This window comes from Mytilus californianus, unplaced genomic scaffold, assembly GCF_021869535.1.
Source record: "Mytilus californianus isolate M0D057914Y unplaced genomic scaffold, xbMytCali1.0.p SCAF_2, whole genome shotgun sequence".
Lineage (NCBI taxonomy): Eukaryota > Metazoa > Mollusca > Bivalvia > Mytilida > Mytilidae > Mytilus > Mytilus californianus.
Genome location: NW_026262668.1, coordinates 79,647,882 through 79,670,281, shown reverse-complemented (window position 1 = coordinate 79,670,281; position 22,400 = coordinate 79,647,882). Strand labels below are relative to the sequence as shown.

The 22,400-nt window shown below is 31.1% G+C and overlaps 1 protein-coding gene across 5 annotated transcripts in view; it reads right to left on the bottom strand.

The window, feature by feature from the left end:
- Positions 1–22,400, bottom strand: part of LOC127728285 (heat shock 70 kDa protein 12A-like) — a 172,339-nt gene that overhangs the window by 75,969 nt on the left and 73,970 nt on the right. For all 5 annotated transcript variants that reach the window (XM_052235602.1, XM_052235603.1, XM_052235600.1 and 2 more), the window contains exons 6-8: positions 18,666–18,726; positions 6,576–6,650; positions 5,789–5,833 (exon numbers count right to left, since the gene is read on the bottom strand). In XM_052235602.1, the coding sequence (XP_052091562.1) occupies positions 5,789–5,833; positions 6,576–6,650; positions 18,666–18,726 (181 nt within the window). The remainder of the gene's footprint in view (positions 1–5,788; positions 5,834–6,575; positions 6,651–18,665; positions 18,727–22,400) is intronic.

The following is a 22,400-nucleotide window of genomic DNA, read 5'->3' as shown; positions in this document are numbered from 1 at the left end:
TATTTAATATTTGTAGACCTACGCCCAAATACAAAAAAAAAATAACACCTTTAGAAGCGTGTACTGCTTGGTATAGAGGACGCATGACTTCAATAGTCCTCTTCAGCTTTCGTTGAGTCAAATTAAAACTATTCAGTAAAAGGCCTTTATTTTTAATAGTATCAGTTTTACCAGACAACTAAAGCACATAAAGAAGTAAAATAATACTATTATAATATCGTATCAGATTTATCGCAATTACTGCAACATGTCGTAAAGTGTTCTATTTGCTGATTTAGAAATACTGTATTCGTACACTTAAAGGGGAACTAGCTACGAGATATATAAAAAAAATTGAAATAGTTTTTTTTTGTTCAATCATTAATGAAAGTGAAATAATGAAGTAATAATTCGCTTTTAGCAGCCAGTATGGTTCAATTTTGTCAAAATAAGCTAAGAAACATCGATGATGAATTATTCACTTGCAAGTGAATAACTCGACCTCATTGAATCCGTATTAATGTGACCTTCAATTTAACCCCTTAGCTAGAGATGGATTACGCATGAATTATGCATGTTCAGTTATTAAAAGGAAAAGAATGTCAACATTGAAAGTGAAACAAAGGTAAATCATTTGATTGACTGATTCGATCTACAAAAACTCATTCTTATACAGGTAAAACGATGATAAGCATATATTTTTAACCTAAAATATGAAATTAAACACACCTTGAAAAATCCAATGGCACGAGTTTGCTATCTATTTATATCTATATTTATGTTGATATCGCTTATATGACCGTCTGTAGTCTACGGAGGTCAACTCGATAGTTGATTAGATGGTGTCTAGACTAAAATACACACGAAACGATGACATATATTATCGAGCCTATGCCTTGTGAATTGTTTATTTTAGACTTTTTATAATTTGGATATATATTTTAGTATGTTATAAATCAAATATGAGAATTTGAGTCAAATCGGTGATCATGAATTTGACAGCTAATGCCCCTTTAATGATCAAATCAAATAAAACATAATTAAAAGAAGCATTAAGATTTATGAACCGCATTCTAATTATCTATAACTTCAATCAACTTGTACAATAAGCACAAGTTGCTTACAATATAAGCAATAGCACAATACCAGCTAAGCTTGAAATACCAGATTTATCTATTTCCTACATGTCGAATCATACTTTCGCAATAAAAAACTGTAGTTTTAAATATTTCGTAAAAGTTTTTGGCCAATTTGTGCTAATCCTTTATCACCTTTGCTTATATGGTTATAATGATGAAACTTTATTAGACGTGTTTGGAAAGGCACACACTTACCGACTGGAGAAAAAAAATATAAAAAGGGTGGATGGAAGATTTTGAGACCACAAATCTACATAAATACATTGTATGATATGAATATAATATGTTTGAAAGTCAAATAATTCAGTTTGTCTACATTCAAGTACATCAAACAATTTAACAATTTGAATAAAGCCTGTATGTATAAAGTTCCGACAATCCCAAATGTTTTCAAACGTCTTATGGTCAACATGGCACTCATAATTTCTTTTTTCAATTTTCCGTTTTCATCTTTCCCTTTGCTTTTTTGTCTTTGTTATTCAAATTGGTGTCTCCTATAGCTTTTGGGCGCAACAATTAACTGACGGTTTGAGAAATCGATGAACTCATCGAGAAAATATCACAGGATTTTTGCAAATATTTGCAGAAATGTTTTTTTTTCACGGTCCCCTTGCGTATTAACATTGAATTTGACTCTTATGAGACTGGTATTCCTTAACAATCCTTTATTATCGAGGTTGAGTTCTCTGAACAATTGGTTTTTGATTTATTTATTTTTTCTTCTGCATAATTTATTTTCTCTCGCTGTTTGGGTTGTTTCGCAAAATGTCGCTTAGATATTGAACAGTTTATACGATTTTGAAGCTGACACCGCTTAACCGAATAATTTTTCTTGTAAGAGTTATCTCCCTTTACACTATTTTTCTTGTTATTTCTAATAATTTGCAACCGTAAAAGAAACTGACAAATTCATTTTTTTTTCCAAATTGCTCATTATATCCTTAGGATGTTTTGGATAATTATCACCGAAGCAATATAGAGATTCCATATGATAGTTATTTCCCCTTCTCTATTTGGTATGTAAGTGAAATGTATTTGTAACTGGCAAACTCTAAGTGATAGATACCTAGGGACTTTTTATGTAAGGCCCTTAGTCCATTAAAAAGAAAATGAGATCAAGGTCACTTATTTTCAGAAATCGTAGAAGAAATCAACAATTTTTTTTACAGAATTGTTAGTTGCGACATATCTTAACACATGAATTTTGGTTGAAAGGGTACGTACACATTAAACGAGATTTTTCACCCCTCTTACATTTATAATAAACTGTGTGGTAATATAATTCATTAACCATATATAGTAGAGACTTAGGGTCTTTTGATTTGAGGTCCTTGTGTTATGACCTTGAAATTGGGATCAAGGTCAAAGTTTGATTTGACATTCCAGATTTTGAACTTTGCTCTTACTTCTAATGGGTTCATGATAAAGTCCAAGGGTCTTTACATTTTGTTACAGATATATGACCTTGAAGAAGGTCAACCGGAAGTGATCTATTGTTATCCGGAGGTAGCCGTTTTGTTTTGCATTATTTTCATGTACAATTTACTAGAACTTTATATTTTTGGAACCAGTGTGAAGAAAGGTTCAAATGTAACGGGAAGTAACATTTTATAAACCGTAAGTACCTACTAATCTTCTTTTTTTTTAACAAAAAAAGGTTGTTTATGCTACTCCTAAAAAAACTAATATATACATGCATCGACAAAAGATTTTCACCAAATCGTTAGTTGCGATATGTCGTGACAGGAATTTTTTTATTCGAAGCGGTATGGTTACATTTACTTGAAGCTTACTCCACTCAGATGTTAATAATAAGATATATGGTACTATATTTTATTAACAATACACGGTAGAGATCCAAGGTTTTTATGATATGAGGTCCTTGCTTGATTACCTTGAAATTAAGGTCAAGGTAAAAGGTATAGTTGACGTTCTAGATATTAACCGTTGCTATAACTTCATATTGATACACGATAAAGACATTTGATCTTTTGCATTTGGTAGGAATACACATGACACATGAAATTCAACCGGAAGCGACCTTAAGTAAACCAGAAGTAGCCGTTTTTTTTGCATTAATTTAATATAAAAGTATATAGAACCATTTATTTTTGGAATCAGTGTCAAGTGACCTATCATATGATACTTAACATTTGACGTTTTTCAAACTATCAAATTATGTGCCTTATTTTAAGCAAAATTGTACAAAAACCATATATTTTTGGAATCATTTTTAAGTAAGCTATCGTCTGACACAAGAAATGACATTTCAAACAGGCTTTTAATAATTTCATATCAAAATACGTCCATTTGAGGTGGAAAGACCCGCAATTGTTTTCCGAACACTCGGTTTTTAATTTTGTTATTGCATTTCTTCTCGGAAAACATGACCCAAATTCATGTGTGCGCTTCTTCTCTGAAATTACATGTTCAATTGACCTTAAACTTTGCAGCCAACAGGGTATACATGTATTCCATCTAAATAGAACAATCCCAAGAATGTTCGTAGAGGAAACGTATTTCAATGCCGTAGAAATCGCTTTCAAGCTCCGTAAATATCAATAATATCCTACAATGAAATGTCTGCACAAAGATTAAAGTACAAATCTGTGATACAAAGTGCTGCTAAAATATGTACATTGTCTGAAAATAATCGATTGCACAGGATAAAATATATAAAAAGCGTGCACTGCTAGTGAACTGTGAACAAAACATTACATACAGGAACAACAGAAGTACATAATGTGTTATTCCGTCGATATACATGTTGTCTGTCCAGCATCTCCACCTGAAAAGTTAGAAATTTGTTCAAGTTTTTCGCTAATATGAACATGCCTCGTGACGTCATCATCCGCGCGAGACGCGCGATGGACCTAAAATAGAAAAAATAATTATATTCTAAGTATAGTATCTTAACCAAATCTAGGATGCAGAACCTAGTACGAAAATGTGAACGTGGGTCCCGCCCCTTTTTTTTATTTAAGGGGGAAGGTATAGGGAGATCATAAAACCTGTTTTGTTTCTTTTACTGTGTCCTTATGAATAAAGAAACATCTGTCACTGGACGGTTAATCTCTTGTGTGTGTTTTACTCGTATGTGTTTTTCTCTACTAATAATGTAAACAATTGACTGGTAGACGTTAAGACATTCATTTAATAAACAAACAAACAAACAATCCATCATATTTCGAAGGAGAAGGACCATTTACAATTTATTTTTATACAATTAATTTTTATTTTTTAATTGTTGTTCGTATTTCTGTCTGTTTTCATGATTTGTATTAAATCATCAACGTTGGCACCAATGTTTGTATGTATACTGAAAATCCTTAAAAAAATTGAAAACAATACGTTATAAATTTCGTTCGAAGCGCTTTTCTGGATTTACCTTCATCAGGCAGTCTCAAAGCCAAATATTTGAAAACCAAGGAAGTATAAAGACCGAAAATGTTGAAAAGCTATAAACCAAAAAGGACCTAAAATAAAATCCAAATCCATCTGTTTCTGTATAATTTCAAAATTTATAAACGGGCAATTTCAGATAGAATGTTATAAATCATGTCAGTACCGAAGTACTTAAGGAACTAAGTCGTTCTTTCGAATTTACCACCCTTCTTTAAAAATTAAAATATCTAAAATATTTCCATGTGACCATACCTAACAGAGACACTCACGTTCTTCCTAAATGATTTTTCTATCGGATTCATGCATAGGTTTTCCGATCCATGGCACCCTTATCCAGATATCTGATATCTTTTCATTCAGGTAAAAAAAAATCAAGCAACTTCCCACTCTAGAACTTTCAGTCGAATACACTGGAAACAACGGTTATCCCCTAAATATCGAATATTTAAACATTTATTTTGAATGAGCAGTTAAGGTGGAAGCCATTACTAAGACGAGTGGAGAATGACAAGTATTGCTTTTACATTTTATTAAACTCGATATTTGTTGAAAAAGTAAAAAGTAAGAACTTTCGTCTTGAAATCAATATACAATTCCAACAACAGTAATTATTTCGGTAAGAAAAAAATTACCAGTTATATAGAAAAACAATATTTAAGGAATGCAAATAACGTCTTTAGGGTTACGAATAACATTTAATGTTTGCGATTTTATTAAATTGACTGGTCAAGAAAGAATTTTTTCATTTTTCTACTATAGCTATGATTTAAAAAAATTCTAGAATCATTCCGTATCTTTCAAACATGTATTTATCATGCTAAGGTACTTGGGGGAAAACGTCCAGAGATACCATCTTATAAAAGAAACTTGATGCCGATTCGAATCTAAAATTCATTTTGTAAAATGTAGTAGACGTTCTTTTTCTGGCTTGTACTGGTAACTTTGTTAATATCTACGTTTATTTCCATTGACAATAGGGCCGTACCGTGTTCATCTACTAATTGGGAAACATTTGATAAGTATCTTATTTACAAAATTATGCAATTCGGGTATGATGACGATTTGAGGTTTTGATGATGTTCGATTTACTCTCTGAGAAACGCGGAATAAAATATCCGTAAAGGCAAAGTTCAATATTACAGTAACAATGGGTTACCTTTATACTTTTAATTCATATATTTTGATTTTCTCTAAATAAATATATTTTGATAAGAATTTAAGAAATAATAATACCACTAATTACATAATCAAGGACTGTTACTTACCCCAATATAAATTCTTCCTTTCATCACACGAAGATCCGGATTCAACTGCATAATTTAGTAAAAATGTTAAATAAGTATTTCAATAATACATCTAAAGAGACAAATGTATGGAATAGAGGAATTAGAAAAAAACCCTCACAAACTCTTTTAAATTTTAGTGTACACATATGAATAACCTAATGGCATTATCGAAAAGTATTGCACGAGATGCTAATTCTTAGATATATAAAGGTCCTCTGATCTTCCAATATTCTTATAAAAAGTAAAAGATCGAATTAGTTCCCACAGGTTTCAACTGCAGAATTGTAAGCGTAGCATTTAATCTACTTCAAAATACAATATTAAATAGAATTTAAAAAACCTTATAACCACAAAAATACATTTCCCCGTCCTTTTTTTCGACGACTTAAAATTTCACTTGCAATGAGTAAAATATGGGATGTGACTAGTAAAGCAGGAACTGCTCAATTTTCTGGAGCACATGAGTTCAGCTCCAGGTTTAGGCGGTGTTCGTGCTGCTCAATCTTTAGTTTTCTGTGTAATGTTTTGTTAACCAGTTCGTTGTTTGTCTTTTATTCTTTTTGGCTATGCGTTGTCTTTCTTTACCTAATTTGTTGTTTTGGTTTGTTCCTCTGATATCTCCTCACTTTTCCCCGTTATAAATAATGGTTCAGAGCGTATCAGTATTGGACATGTATTTCTGATTACCTTATTTCCGCAAATTAAAATGTTAATGTCAATATACTTTTTATTGTACAAAAAGAAGTGACCAGACAAACGTAATTACCCAGAGCTGTTCCCTTTTTCGTAAACAGTAAGACAGCTCTTTTGTCCATTTGTCCAATTCCAATTGGGTCTCTACCTAAAAGGAAAATATATATCACAAACAGTAGAAAAAAATGTTTGATTCGCATATTATAAGCAGGTCAAAATCAGATAAAACGAAAAGTTAGAACATACAATAATTTACTTACGTACGTAATACATGGTTGACTTAAAAATATCAATAACGTCGAACGGCAGTCAATTGCTTGCGTGTGGTTTGTTGCTATATGTATTTGTTCATTGAAGACTTCAACGCTGTTGGTTGTGGAGTGGTTTTGGGATATTATTTGGAATAACTGGCCTAGAAACCTTAAAGAAAACACGCAAGGTTCGTCGAATACATAAAGAAAGAACAGAACAAAACGATCGAATACCGGTACCACACATTGAATATTGAACAGTTTAAAAGGTGTAACGTTATCCTTAAAAACAGAGATGGCTTCACCTTTACCTCGATAAATAAATTAAATCTTAAATTCTACTTTTAAATGACGAACTCTCACTTTTGGTAAAAATTCAACGATTACATTACGACAAACAATAATCAAGTAAAAGCAATTTTATAAAGTTATTGTTCAAAATCACAGCACATGTGCGAGCGCATACAAATTCTTCAGATGATTTATAGCCAATCTAATTAAAATCAAATCCTTCAATTGCTCCAGTTCTGATATGCCGCTTGATGCGCGACATATCAGAACGGGAGCAATTCAAAAATTAATTTTTTGCGTGAACCCCCTGAGGGGTTCACGCTTATATATTGGCGAGTTTTGGATGTGTCTATGGGCCACTCCATATCTCTCGGCCGGAAGTCGGAATAAAATTCTCGGAACGTCTCGAAAGTTTTCGATCATTTATACAGGTAGTTATCTACGTCTTTGATACGGTCCCTCTATGGCTTGGCTACCACGTGACATTACACCATCAAAGTAAATTGGAAAGTAAACAATAAGACTAGGTTGCAGTCAATAAATCGTTTAAATATAAGAACCTTTTTGCCTTTTCACAAAACATATGTGTTTTTAATAATGTGAATGTTTATAGGCGCTTTGATGTGAAAGTTTCTAAACAAGTATTATGACAACGCAATTATATTTGTTTTAAAACGACCCCTGTACACTGTGTGTATCTAGGTCAATTGTAACGTGGTATTGTGCATTGTCATGATAACATGTAAACTAACTATGTCTGACGATTTAACCACGTGTGTATTTTCATCATAGACTAAGGAGAGAACATTCTGGTTTAAATGTGTATATTAGATCGGAAAACATAAAGATAATATTATTATCAAAAGTATTCAATTTAATTAATTCAATAGAAATCACAGAAATATATACAAAATATATACTGTATTTATGTTTCTGTAGAAACTAAATATTAAATTGAAGTCAGAATATTTTCAGAGTTGCAATTAAGAAATAAGTATTTATATGACAAGATACTCTGGTTCGGTATTTTTAAATATTCATTTGTAAATGAAACATGCATAATAATTAAATCTGAATAAATCCTTGCATCATACATAAAAAATGTTGATAAACAATAATAATTATATTTCTAGGTTAATTATTTCCTACCGTTTTAGTAAGGTTTTATAAGTAATTGTTATTTATTTTTTTGTATTGTAATATACCCATAAAACGGAAAGTAAGATACATTAATTAAATATTTAAATCCTTGCAGCTCACAAAAAAACATAATAATAATTTACAATAATCATAACAAAATTTAATTAAGTACTATCATAATGTTATTTTTTTTGTACTGTTTTAGTATGGATTTATAAGTCTTTGCTTATATTTTGTATAGTAATCTATTCATATAGTGGAATGGTAAAATTTAGACATACATTCATTTGATAAATAAAATGTCCGTCCGTAAATACTTGACGTTTGTGTTTATTGATACTACATGTATACATATATTATTATCAGAGTTCGGGTTAATATGATCCGTTCATCCTATTTTGACTCCTCAAAATTCAAGAGTCTATCCTAAATTGAGGTAAATTATGTGGCCTTCCAATAACCGTTTCGATTCCTAACATCACTGAAGAGACATTAATTGTCGAAATCCGGATATGGTGTACAAAAAATCTTTGCACCTTTGTTTGCGGTATACCATCTTCGCCGCAAGTTTACTGTTTTCCGTTTGGTATAAAATTTATAGTTAAGATCCATTTATTACACCTTGTGATCCGTTTATTTGGCAATCGCCAATGGCAGTCAGCAGGGTTTAAGAACATTTGTTGTTCGACCTGTTAGTCAAATGCGTTTTGTTAAAATATACTTTTTCACTTTTTTGGTCTTTTGGAAAATGTTGTTTGTGCTGTATTTAGACCCCTCTAACAAGAAATTTGTTTTACATGCACACGTATAAAAATTGCGGTTTTTATCCAAAGCAATCATAGGTTTGAACGTTGTTTTCAATTTAGACTTGTTTATATTTTTTCGTTTGGGCTTGTATTATATTTGCCTTCGGGTTAATATGATCCGTTCATCATATTTTGACTCCTCAAAATTCAAGAGTCTATCCTAAATTGAGGTAAATTATGTGGCCTTCCAATAACCGTTTCGATTCCTAACATCACTGAAGAGACATTAATTGTCGAAATCCGGATATGGTGTACAAAAAATCTTTGCACCTTTGTTTGCGGTATACCATCTTCGCCGCAAGTTTACTGTTTTCTGTTTGGTATAAAATTTATAGTTAAGATCTATTTATTACACCTTGTGATCCGTTTATTTGGCAATCGCCAATGGCAGTCAGCAGGGTTTAAGAACATTTGTTGTTCGACCTGTTAGTCAAATGCGTTTTGTTAAAATATACTTTTTCACTTTTTTGGTCTTTTGGAAAATGTTGTTTGTGCTGTATTTAGACCCCTCTAACAAGAAATTTGTTTTGCATGCACACGTATAAAAATTGCGGTTTTTATCCAACGCAATCATAGGTTTGAACGTAATTTTCAATTTAGACTTGTTTATATTTTTTCGTTTGGGCTTGTATTATATTTGCCTTCGGGTTAATATGATCCGTTCATCCTATTTTGACTCCTCAAAATTCAAGAGTCTATCCTAAATTGAGGTAAATTATGTGGCCTTCCAATAACCGTTTCGATTCCTAACATCACTGAAGAGACATTAATTGTCGAAATCCGGATATGGTGTACAAAAAATCTTTGCACCTTTGTTTGCGGTATACCATCTTCGCCGCAAGTTTACTGTTTTCTGTGTGGTATAAAATTTATAGTTAAGATCCATTTATTACACCTTGTGATCCGTTTATTTGGCAATCGCCAATGGCAGTCAGCAGGGTTTAAGAACATTTGTTGTTCGACCTGTTAGTCAAATGCGTTTTTTAAAATATACTTTTTCACTTTTTTGGTCTTTTGGAAAATGTTGTTTGTGCTGTATTTAGACCCCTCTAACAAGAAATTTGTTTTGCATGCACACGTATAAAAATTGCGGTTTTTATCCAACGCAATCATAGGTTTTAACGTTGTTTTCAGTTTAGACTTGTTGTTATTATTATCAGAGTATATATTAAAAAAATTACTAACAGGAACGTAAACTATGTTTATTATAAAATTTCAATTCTATTTTTGTTTGTTTGTTTTAATAGTTTAACCTTATAACATCTACATATTTGTACTATGGTACGGTTTTGAAAATTGTATTCACTGTGTTTCCCAACTATCCTACACGTCTTGATTCATTCGCATTATAGATCACATTTCAAACGCACACTATCGGTTTGCGTTCTCAAAAATTCCAATAATACTAATTTCATTCGTTAATGCGCATTTTCGTTTTTCTTATCTAAATTTAGGACACGGCTGTAAGAGATTGACATGTGACTTTCATGCACGGTCACTATTACTTACGGTATTCTGACCTCTAGCTGTTTCTCTTTTGTTTCTTTTTTTAATCACTGTCCTATAATAAACCTTGACCTTTCGAAAAGCTAAGGATTGTCTACCCAAGGAATAGATTCCTTAACTTTGTAATTTATTTGGCCTTTTAACTTTTTTCGTTTGAGTGTCACTGGTGCTTTTTTGTAGGCTGGCGTCTGGCGAACATCATTTTTATTCTGGTATCTTTTTATATCTACATACCTTTTTATATAAATTGGTTATTTTGAGGGTATGTACAGGTATTCATAAAATTTCTGAATTAAGATATTCTTCGGCAAAACCAAGTTTCCCTGTAGAATATTTGAATTGATTTAAGTAAAATCAGGAAATCCTTAAAATTTGAGATGTTTTATTAGACCAAAAAAAGTCTCTTTATAAGATGTCCCAATCAGTTGCATGAAGCAAAATATAAAGATATGATAGATAAAATAAATGCATGCAGAATTCCAGATTATAAAGGAAACTGAGTGCATAAATTTATATTGCGATTGGTTTGTGCAATTTGCATAAGTCATCCGGTTTGTAGAAATTGGGATTTGCGAAAGGGTTATCATCGGGAAAATTACGTACATTCCCAAGTACTAAATAAAATAGTCTAGCTTTAAAATGTATATTCAAATAGTAGATGTAAATATACACTTTCAACTGACTTCTTCTAATCACAGTCAATAATTTCAATTCAAAAGCAAACACAAATTCAGCAACAATCTTTTGGTGAACAGGCAGTCTGCGGTTCACGTGTTGCTTTTCTTTTTTTTAAAGAAAGCAACTTGTTTTAGATTGATTTATAGACAAAAAGTCATAACAAATATAATTCGTCATCACAAAATATTTTATGTGTAATTTTCTATAAAAATGCATTGCACAAATCATATAAAAAAGTTGTACCCTGTTTTTGCAAACGTGATCATTATGCTAACGTAGCAGCAGATGCTAAGTCTTATGCATGGGGTTAAAAGAAGACAAATTAAAATGGAATATGGGATCGCGGTTGTTTTGAAAATAATCGGTATGCAAAACTTTCAATGTATTTCATGACTTGCCATTCAGACATTCGAAGTCTAATGTCTAGTGAGATATATTTTCAACAACATAGTCAAAACTATAAATAATGATGTATCAGATATGTAATAAAAACATGAAAAAAATATTTATGCAAATGCATGTTTTACAAACAATGATGCTTTAAAAGTCGGCTATCTTATCATTGGCAAAAATAGCAAATAGGATACATTTCTTATGTAAAGAAGATTTAACGCGTTAAAAGTTATGGATTTTTTTTTACATATTAAAGTCATATGAAACGAGTTTCTTAAAATTTTAATGTTATCGAAATTATTGAACCAATGCTTGCATATATACTAAACTAAGTCTTGCATGCACGTTTTTTTTTAATATTTATTACATATCTATAACTTACTATCGACAAATAATATTTCATTTAGTGGTTGTTAGTGGCAAGCTTATTAGTTTTCGAGTTTGTTGTCGAAGTTTACCGGATCGTGACATTGATAAACAATAAAATCAAAACACGAGGAAAGCGTGACAGATAAGTGAATTGAAAGAGCCATGACATTTGTTTTAAAATTTTCTATGTGTTCCCATTTGTTAATTATAGGTTAGACAATACTTGGTCATGTTTTATTAAGATTTAAAGCCCAAGGCGTAGCCGAGGGCTTTAAATCTTCATAAAACATGACCAAGTATTGTCTGACCAATTTAGAACATATTCACACTTTCGAGTGACCTTACAAAATTATCCTTTCCCATTGTAATATTCAAAACTAAATAAGAATTCACTTTTTATAATGAAGTGAGTATATAACAGAGGTAATGACCATTACAATGGATGGAGTGAAATAGCACTGACATAATTTGTGAGGACAAAAAGGATAAATTGTTCAAACATTTGAGTTTTTCTTCTGCATCAGGTAAAAATTTAATACTTATATACCTTAAATTTCTTGATATTAATTAGCACACAATGTTATATCAATCCGCTTTCTGAAAATTGAATATTTTTTGATAAATATAAAACTTACTCTATAAATATTTGAATTACGACCATTCAATATCAGATGCTTACTTTTTATTGATAAATGTACATGTATTGTGGGTTTTTTTTCTCTCAAAAAAATCCTTTGCTTTATATATCAGCAGTTTGACATTCTTTTCTTGATAAAAAAAATAATCGACTCGAATGTCTGGTATAAAAATTGTATAAAAGATAATTTCACCTACATCTTTGCCCCCATTTTATTTTATTTTTTCTTTTGTTATAAATATGTACCATTAATATAAAGATAATACAAATTACCATATACACTTATATTAATTATTGATATACCTGATATAAAAACAATTATCAGTATGTAAGTTAAGTATAAAATTTAACATCTTTGCATTATTATTAACATCGCTTTAATTAGATTTCTACATATTTTTTCAGAATGTACACAATCTTTGAATATAGCATCACAAACTGACATATTTTTTATTTGTTTTTTTCTGACTAAAATAACCATAATATAATTAAGGATATATATTATATAATAAAAAATAAGCATTATTTTCAAGTTTATATAGTGCTTATGAGGTTTTGTATTGAATTATGTTCCAGTCCTAGGTCTTGTTGCATGTATTTCTCTTTGATGTGCTGTGTCAGTTGGCGTAGAGGGTTTCCGCTTATCCGTAGATTACCTTAGATTTCTTGATTATAAAAAGCATGCAATGTTATATAATTCAGCTTTTTGAAATTTGTATATTTTTGGCAATTATAAAACTCACTCAATAAATATTAGAATTACGATCATTCAACATCAGATACTTACTTTTTATTGATGAATGTACATGTATTTTTTTTTCTTCGAAAAAGTTCCTTTGCTTTAGATATTAGCAGTCTGACAAAGTTTTCTTTGGGTCTGGTATTAACATTTATTTAGTTCAAAGATAACTTTACCTACACCTTTGCCTCATTTCATTTTATTCTTTTTGTTCCATATATGTACCATTATAAATATTTGCAATTTTCAAATTTTTTTTTTGATAATTCTATTCTCTTTCATCTACTAATCAGTAGGCTGTTTTCCTATGTAAAATGCCTCAGGGGATTGTACACTTCATTAGTGTAGTTAATAAGAGTTCGCTTTCATAATTAATCTACAATGAAAAGTCATTCATGGAAAGCCATGTACTATGAAAATTAGGAAAAAAAATGATTTTCTATTGGACGAGAAGGGGGCTGTATGTTCTTATTAGCACATACTTACAACTTCTCGTCCAATCAAATTGCTTGAATTTGCCTTCTAATTTTCATAGTACATACTTTTTCCGTGTACTAAGTAACTACGCATGAATGACCACAAGTGTTAGACTTCATTGTATCGTAATCAAGATATCAAAACAAACATTGCTACTGGCTATTTTGAAATAAATGCTGTGTTCTAAATTAAACTAAATAGTTTGTAATTAGTTTTCAAATTGATTTTTAAACATCCCACTTATTAATCTTTGAATCTTAAAATGTTTTTGACGATTAAAAGTTTCTTTCATTTAAATAAAAAGTAACAAATATGGTTCTTTAAACCTTGATTAGAGTACAACGCCATCTAAAAATTGTAATCATTTATTTTCCATGCAATTACTTTGTACACAAAAAAGAGTGAACCATGAAACCTTGTGAAGGGAAATTAAAGCAGTTTGATCTATTTCGTCATATATTGATTAATTATTGGTTGCTTAATGTCAAGTGACAAATATTTCATGCATGTAAACTATCCACTAGACTACCTAAGGGGCAGATCCAGCTATTTTTGAAAGGGGTTTCAACCCATTGATCATCATGAAAAAGGCGTTTTCCACCACCACCCCCCTTTTCCACCTTGTTTGATCCGCCACTGCAAACTATCTATATGTGTAAAATTCATTATAGTTTTAGTTTTTATGTGAAATAGAAAAATGTTTTTAAGAATGCAAAGCTTCCACTAAAATTTAATTACTGCCTGCTTTTGGTCAATTTATTTTGTCATCTTACCATGTAAAGAAGTACATGTGTCGTAAAACACCGCTTTATATCAATAAACATACTTACACCAGCAGCTACCATCTTTTCATTCTGGAGTACAGGGCCTTTTGAAATCACATATTTTACAATGATACTATAGCGAGTAGATTTACAAAACTACGTAAATGAGCTACACCTAGTCAGCCAAAGCATATCAATAGACTAATTACAGGATTACTCAAGTTGTAAATATGTGCTAAATTGGATAGTGTATGGAAAGGTATATACTATGAAATTAAGAGCTCGGGGCAAGCCCCTCGCTCTAAATTTCATAGTATATACCTTTCAATACACTAACCGAAACTTGTTGTATAAAATTTGTTCTTTAAGAATCTGTTATTTCTATTTACCTTCAAGAGCACGTGTGTTTACATTCTTTCATCACGGTTTTCCCCTCGCACTTGCGCTGTGCTGTGGCCGAAGTTATAACGAGAGGTCTCGTAGTTAAGGTCACTGCATACGGGAAAATATTGGCGAATTAGTGTCTAGGAAGTCAATAATTCAATATCGGTACCTTTCTGAAGATTTTGATAATATAAAGTATTTTCTTATAATAAAAACTTCACGCTCACTTCTTATAGATTAAAACTTAGCCATTCAAGTATATAAAACATGTTCAACTTTTTTTTTAAATTTGAAGTTTCATATACCTTTAATGTATTGTGTTAAAATTAGTTTCAACGCGTTAAAAGTAAATTTATCGCGTTAAAGATAAACTTAAACGGAGGGTAATATACGCTTCCGTATAAACGCGTTGAAAGCAAACTTAAAAAATAAGAGTGAACGGGATCAAATGTAGATTTAATGCCTTAAAAGTTATAAATGATAAATAGGAGTTTTATCGCGTAAAGCAAAGTTTTAGCGCGTTGAGCAATGGTCAAAACTTCTGTCAGGAAAGCAGTAAAGACTTGCATCAGTAATATAATGGTTATATCACAATGCTAAAGGGGCACTAGCTGTCAAATTCATGTTCACCGATTTGACTCAAATTCTAATATTTGATTTATAACATACTAAAACGTATATCCAAATTATAAAAAGTCTAAAATAAACAATATACCATGCATGGGCTCGATAATATGTATCAACATTCCGATAAAAAACATAAATATAGATATGAATAGATAGCGAACTCGTGCAATTAGATTTTTCTAGGTCTGTTTGATTTCATATTATAAGTCAAAAATATATCTTAATCATCGTTTTTACCTGTATAATTTTTGTAGATCGAATCAGTCAATCAAATGGTTTACCCAGAGCTCCAGATAAGAATTCACAAATTGGGGTTTTTACCCACCATTTTTTTATGTAATTGGGTGATAAAGTTTTTTAATTGCATTATCAATTCCTATTCACCCCTCAAGCAAATATCAATTTGGGTTTTTCACCACCAAGCTCCTTAATGTATTGGGTTTTTTCATCAACACAATATTGAATATTTAGGCATGTTATAATCACATTATATCAACCCCAGATGTGTTTCCATCTTAAATGTGTTTCTTTCTTTGTATATGTGCTTAGCTGTTTTATTTGGTTTATTCACTGACGAGCAATTGTACGTTTAATTTGTGTCCCGTTTTAAACGTTCTGTCAGTTTTGTATTTTCTCAAAACTTATGTACATGTAAACTGCAGCTGGTGTCACTAGTTGGACAGTAACTAATTGCCTTTCTAGATCCCATATGATCACCCTACGGTTTATAGTTGGGGTAGGTGTTGCTAAGTGTTTAGATTTTTATGTAATATATGTGAAATTTAGGTGTTGTAAGAAAGTTTTGCCAGTCCTTTCACCTATTTGCCAGATATACTTTTTAATAAAAATAAAAAGTAGTTCCAAGATTTAAGATATACCCCAAAACCTTGAGATTTATAGGGTGGTTTAATGATGGAGACCACATTTTACAAATTTACAAATAATTCTGCAACATCAAGTAAATAAATGACAATGTTATACTGCACTTGCCAATAAGACAACTATCTTAAGCATCCAGAACAATTAGACCAAAACAAAGAAAGTGTCAAGATGCATAATTTGACGTAAAAAACGGATATGTGTATTCATTTATCAACTTAAGTGAAAAAAATAATATATAAACTGTTTTTGTTTAATTCAATTTACATATATCTGGGTTAAGTTGTCCCTTATCAGAACTTTTGGTTTCCGATGCTTTCCAACTACATATCATGTCATAATTGATTTGGCCTTTCACTTTTTCCAACTGATTTCGTTTTTGACGAAACCCCGTGTTTATCGTTCTATAGCAATGTTCTCGTTAAGGTACGCAAGCACGCCCGTGCGTTCAATGGACGCTTCCTAAAATCACTAGCTGAGTCTTGTTATCATCATAACTTTCCCTCAGCTATCAAAAAGAAGCCGAAAACATGCTTCTATTCAATATTTTTATCGGACATTTACTTTCGTTTTAATTCATTGTATGTTATGATAAATCCCGAGCAATTCGAAAAAATATGACAGCATGTCACACGCTAATTGGATAAACGCCGAGCAGATCGAAATGTTTTCATAAACACGTGTACCTTTTGAGCAACGGAAAAGTCCAACAGGGACCCATTACAGCTACTTGATGCAGGGCTCTATTTTAAAAGAACGAAAGGACATTTCCAATTATAAATATTATAAAAATAGATTTACGCGACGACTGTAATCAGATAAGGGTAAATAACGCAAACGATAGCGAATAAAAGAGTTAAGAACTCATGGTTTTGGCATATTATTGGGTTTTCATTTGAATTAATTGGGTTATTGAACCCTGCAATGGGCAAATGCATTGGGTTTTTAATTATTTGTATTGCGTGATCACGCAAATACGCAGCTTATCTGGAGCTCTGGGTTTACCCTTGTTTCACTTTCAATGTTGATATTCTTTTTCTTTTAATAACTAAACACGCCTAATTCATGCGTAACCCATCTCTAGCTAAGGGTTAAATTGAAGGTCACATGAATACTGATTCAATGATGTCGAATTATTCACATGCAAGTGAATAATTCAGCAGCGATGTTTTTTTTTTAGCTTATTTTGACAAAATTTAACCAAAGTGGCTTCTAAAAGTAAATATTATTTCACTTTTTCACTTTCATTAATGATTGAACCAAAAAATTCATGTTTTTTTTTTAATTTTAAATCTCGAAGCTAATGCCCCTTTAAAGTAAGTGTTTTATACCAATTCAAACAAAATTGGCACTCAATCTTATCAGAATCACCAAAAGCCATTAATTACCGTCGATGATAATAAAATGCTGAAAGGGAAAACTATTTCAAAATCCTAGATGATAAAAACATCATAACTTTTTGTAGATTCATGACCCTCAGCCATAAACTCCTTTTCGAATCTGGGAGGTTGAATAATGTTTCAAGGGAAAATCGATATAACAAACTTTGTAATTTAGGAGATATTGGTGATAAATCATTTTTAAACTTTGTTGGCAATTTAATGACGAAAGAATTTAAATTTTAAAACCTTATTATCGAAATAGACTAATTGCAAACATACTGAAATTTCATGATCTAATGAATAATTGAAACATCAGTATACTGAACAGTTTGTGCAAATTTATCAGACTGTTTAACAAACGGCTGGACTCTTAGGGGTAACAGTGTTTAATAGCATTAATATAATATTGTATGAATACATTTTTTTTTATATAAGCTTGAATCTCTTTTTAAACCATTGTAGATCATACATTCGTAATAATTCTGACTATTTGTTACATTATTAATGTTTATAATATCTTTATACCATGGATTTTGGTTTATGAGAATGACGATATTAGACGCATTAAATGAGGATATATTACTTTAAAACTTCGATTATTTGGGATTTACCTTCCATATGAATGCAAAACCATCAAGGATCATTATTTTGCTGTTCACTCAAATTGTTGGATCAACACTTCTACATGAATTCAATAAATATTGACATGTGGAAAAGTAACATTCTGTCTAGAATTGTTATGCATACTCTGTCTAAATATGATGATAAATCTACAATAAAGTATGAATTCAAAAAGAGAAATATTAAGTTCATAATCAGAACAACAAAAAAAAACTATACCTCAATGAAGAAAATTCTGTGTTTCGTTACCAGTTGAAAAACCGTCTGCTTACCCGGATATCTAGAAGTACAAAGTGTATTTTCCTATACAATTTTAAAACAAAGGAAAATCCCGGACTAATTATTTAGACCCAAAAACCGTATAGATGTCATATATATATATATAGCTAAGAGTCTTGTAGAAATCACAGGTGAGCTCTATAAACATACAAATACATCAAATTATTCTATTAGATTTTGATAAAGAATTGAAAGCTGTCAATACAATTTCATTACATCTTGTGTTGTATATATATTTTTTAATCTTTTATCAGTATAATATTATTGAACATATCTAGACTTTTATATATACAAGTGCTCATCAGTTATATGAACTTAACTTATTACTTTTTCACATCTTGGAATGTTTTAGCAAGCAGCCACGTATGCATACTATTGATTTTTTTTTATGAAGTGCAAGATCACATGTTAAGTAAACCCTTAAAATGTAACATGTATGAGAGTTCATTTAACACACAAAGAAACTCATATATTGTATATAGACAAACTAGCTTCAACAGGCGCATGCAGCCATTTTTGTACCCATTGCAGTTTCATTAATTTGTAGATGATCTCCATCAAAGGTGAAGTAGTTCTTCAATAACAGCGTGAGCATTTTGTCCAGGCATTGAGTAGGTGGAGAGGTATGACTGTCATTTACATTCTAGAATGTTTGGTTTGAGACCACCAATATGTTGGTAAGTCAAAACAGCCTTTCCACAAACGCCTCAATTGCCATATAAGTGACATATCTAAGAAGCCACTCCTCCCATTTAGCCAGCATTTCAGACAGTCGGATCATAAACCAGATGACTTTAACCGCATAAAAATCCTAGTGCTTGAACAGAACATTCACTGGACTGATTAAGGAGATAAATGTACTTCAACCAAACAGCAGCAACAGGAAGTACTAGCAGTTGGATAGAGGGACTCTTCTTTTATCTCATATACATTTATACAAACTTCTGCATTTTGCCAATTTGGGATGTATAGATACGTAGCCACGTCTATTGAGCATTGGGTTTTAATTTCTTTGATGAGGTTCAAGATTTTGGATTAAATCAATATTCCAAAACTTACCTGTATTACTGAGCTTTTTAACATGAACAACAAGTATTATTAAATTATTGACACTGAAGAAGGCAATTTGTTCAGTCGAAATATTTGTCAACACGATTTTATAACATCATGTTCGTATTTACCATCTTATATTAGTACTGTTGCGCAAATCTTTAGACTTATATGTATATACGTCTAAATATGTCAAAGACATTTTCAATCAGATAAAATATGGTTATACAGGGCTACCAACTTAATTTATATATACTTCGTCTCAAATTTAGCCCCAAAATTTTAGATCTGCAAATTTGCATTAGCAATTTTTTTCCTGACCTCAGCGGGTGTGATTCGAACCCCTGCATCTGAGACTTCGTGTCAACACCGCCTGAACTGTGCTCCTTGCCCTAGACTGATCACCAAAAGGCTATAAAATATAACTTTCGTTAGTCGAAAAATGCCTTTCCTCGTCGGCTTTATCTAAGGTTGTAACACAGTACATGATGTATAGTGACCAGTAGATGGTATATCTTGCAGATCAGCTGTCTTTTTGTCATAAAGGATGATAATATAGCTTACCATGCCGTAACATCAAATTTTATCAAATTTTGATTTTAATATATACGTCTTAATTTGTGATATATTTACGACAGACGTTCTCCATCGGATAACATGTGGTTATACAGGGCTAACACCATTATTTATATATACAATGTCTCAAATTTAGATATGAATAATTCCTTTTATTATTATTCATTCTAAGTTCTACTATTTTCAATTGATTGATGCTTTCTTATTCATATTCATACGATCATACAATTACAGTAGTCTATACCTGTTGACACTCTATTCTTATTTTCAACTCTCACTGTGAAATCGTATGAATAGGAGCATGAACACATTTGACAACTAGAAATAATTCGAAGTATTTAAGAAAATTTAATTTAAATAAAAAATTAAATTAAAAGAATAAAAAGAGTGTCTGTGAAAAAAAACTACAGTCGACTTCTGTTTAACGGTTCATTTAGATATTTCGTGAAGTTATTTTCAAAAGTCGAAGTCGACATATTGTGTTTCATAAGGAAAAATCGATAATGACCACGAAACAATGCTTTTACTATTTGAGACCGGAAGTGACATTTACTAAACCGAAAGTAGTTATATATCTCCTTTTTTAAAGGCTAAAATATAGAAAAAACCATTTATTATTGAAATCAGTGTATAATGAGATATAAAATGACATCGATAGTGAGTTTTTTTAAACCGGAAGTGACATATTATCTCCCTTATTTTACAGAGAAGTCCCTAACAACATAGTATTTATCAAATCAGTATGAAAAACTCTTTCATATGACCTCAGAATTGAAACTTTCTAGACCAGAAGAAGCTAACTATTTCAAGTGAAAATACTTAGAAAACTAATATTTCACTGTTTTTTTTCATAGCTTAAGTGATTATTTTTGTCTTTCTTATCAAACACTACAGATATAGGCAAAATACTGTTTTCTTAATTGTTCGTTACATCCTCAGAAATTTTCGACTTATTTGGACCGAAGCAAATTCACTGACATCTGATATGAGGTATATCTTTGTAACTTATAAACTGTAACCGTATAGATCTAGGATCTCTATATTTGAGGTCCATGGGTCTTAACTTACAAAATGAGATAGAGGTCAAAGACTAGGTCATGTTCTTAATTTTGACTTTTGCTTGTTCCTACATCTACTTTGACACTTGTAAAGATAGATATAAAAGAACTAGTGCAAATTGTTTGTTTTATTGTGATGAAGATATGATACGTTTGGTCTGAAACAATCTAATGACATCTTACAGGAATAATGGTCCCTTAAATGTCTTAATTCAAGGTTAATTTTGATTATTACTTCATGATAAAGCAATAGAGTTTTTTGCAAAATGTTGGGTGGCATATGACGTTGAAAATGTTAGGCAAAAGTATAGAAACCTTATATTTTTTGAATCAGTGTAAAACAGCTATCATATGAGACCAGGAGTGACCTTCTTGAATACGGAAGTAGCAAATTCACTCCCTTATTACACGCAGAAGAATATATAAACCTTATATTTTTCGAATCAGTGTAAAAACAGCTATCAAACGACACAGGAAGTGACATTTTCTAAACCGAATGTAGCAAATTATACCCTTATTTTAGATAACTGTATAGAGAAACCATATAATGTTTTTGAATCAGAAAGAGCAAACATATCATTGGACGCCAATATTAGCTTTCAGTCAACCGGAAGTGGCTTCTATCAAATATTTAGAAACTTTATGTTCTTATATTTTATTTTATTCTCCTTCCGCCACTTTTATTTCATGTGTGTAATTTTTGTTTCGCAACATGTCGCCTAGATGTTTGGTATATGATATTGCACAGTTTATGTGCCTATGAAATTGACCATGCTTTAACGAATACTTTCTTTGTAAGAGTATTCTCCCCGAACTCTGTTTTACTTGTGAGTGCATCTCCTCCGAAAATGTAAAAGAAATCGACGAATTTATTTTTTCAAATTCCTCTTAATATCCTTAGGATGTTTTGTCTAATCTTGACTGAAGCGAAACGAAGACTCCAGATGAGAGTTATTTCCCCTTCTGTATTTGACATAAGTGATATATTAAT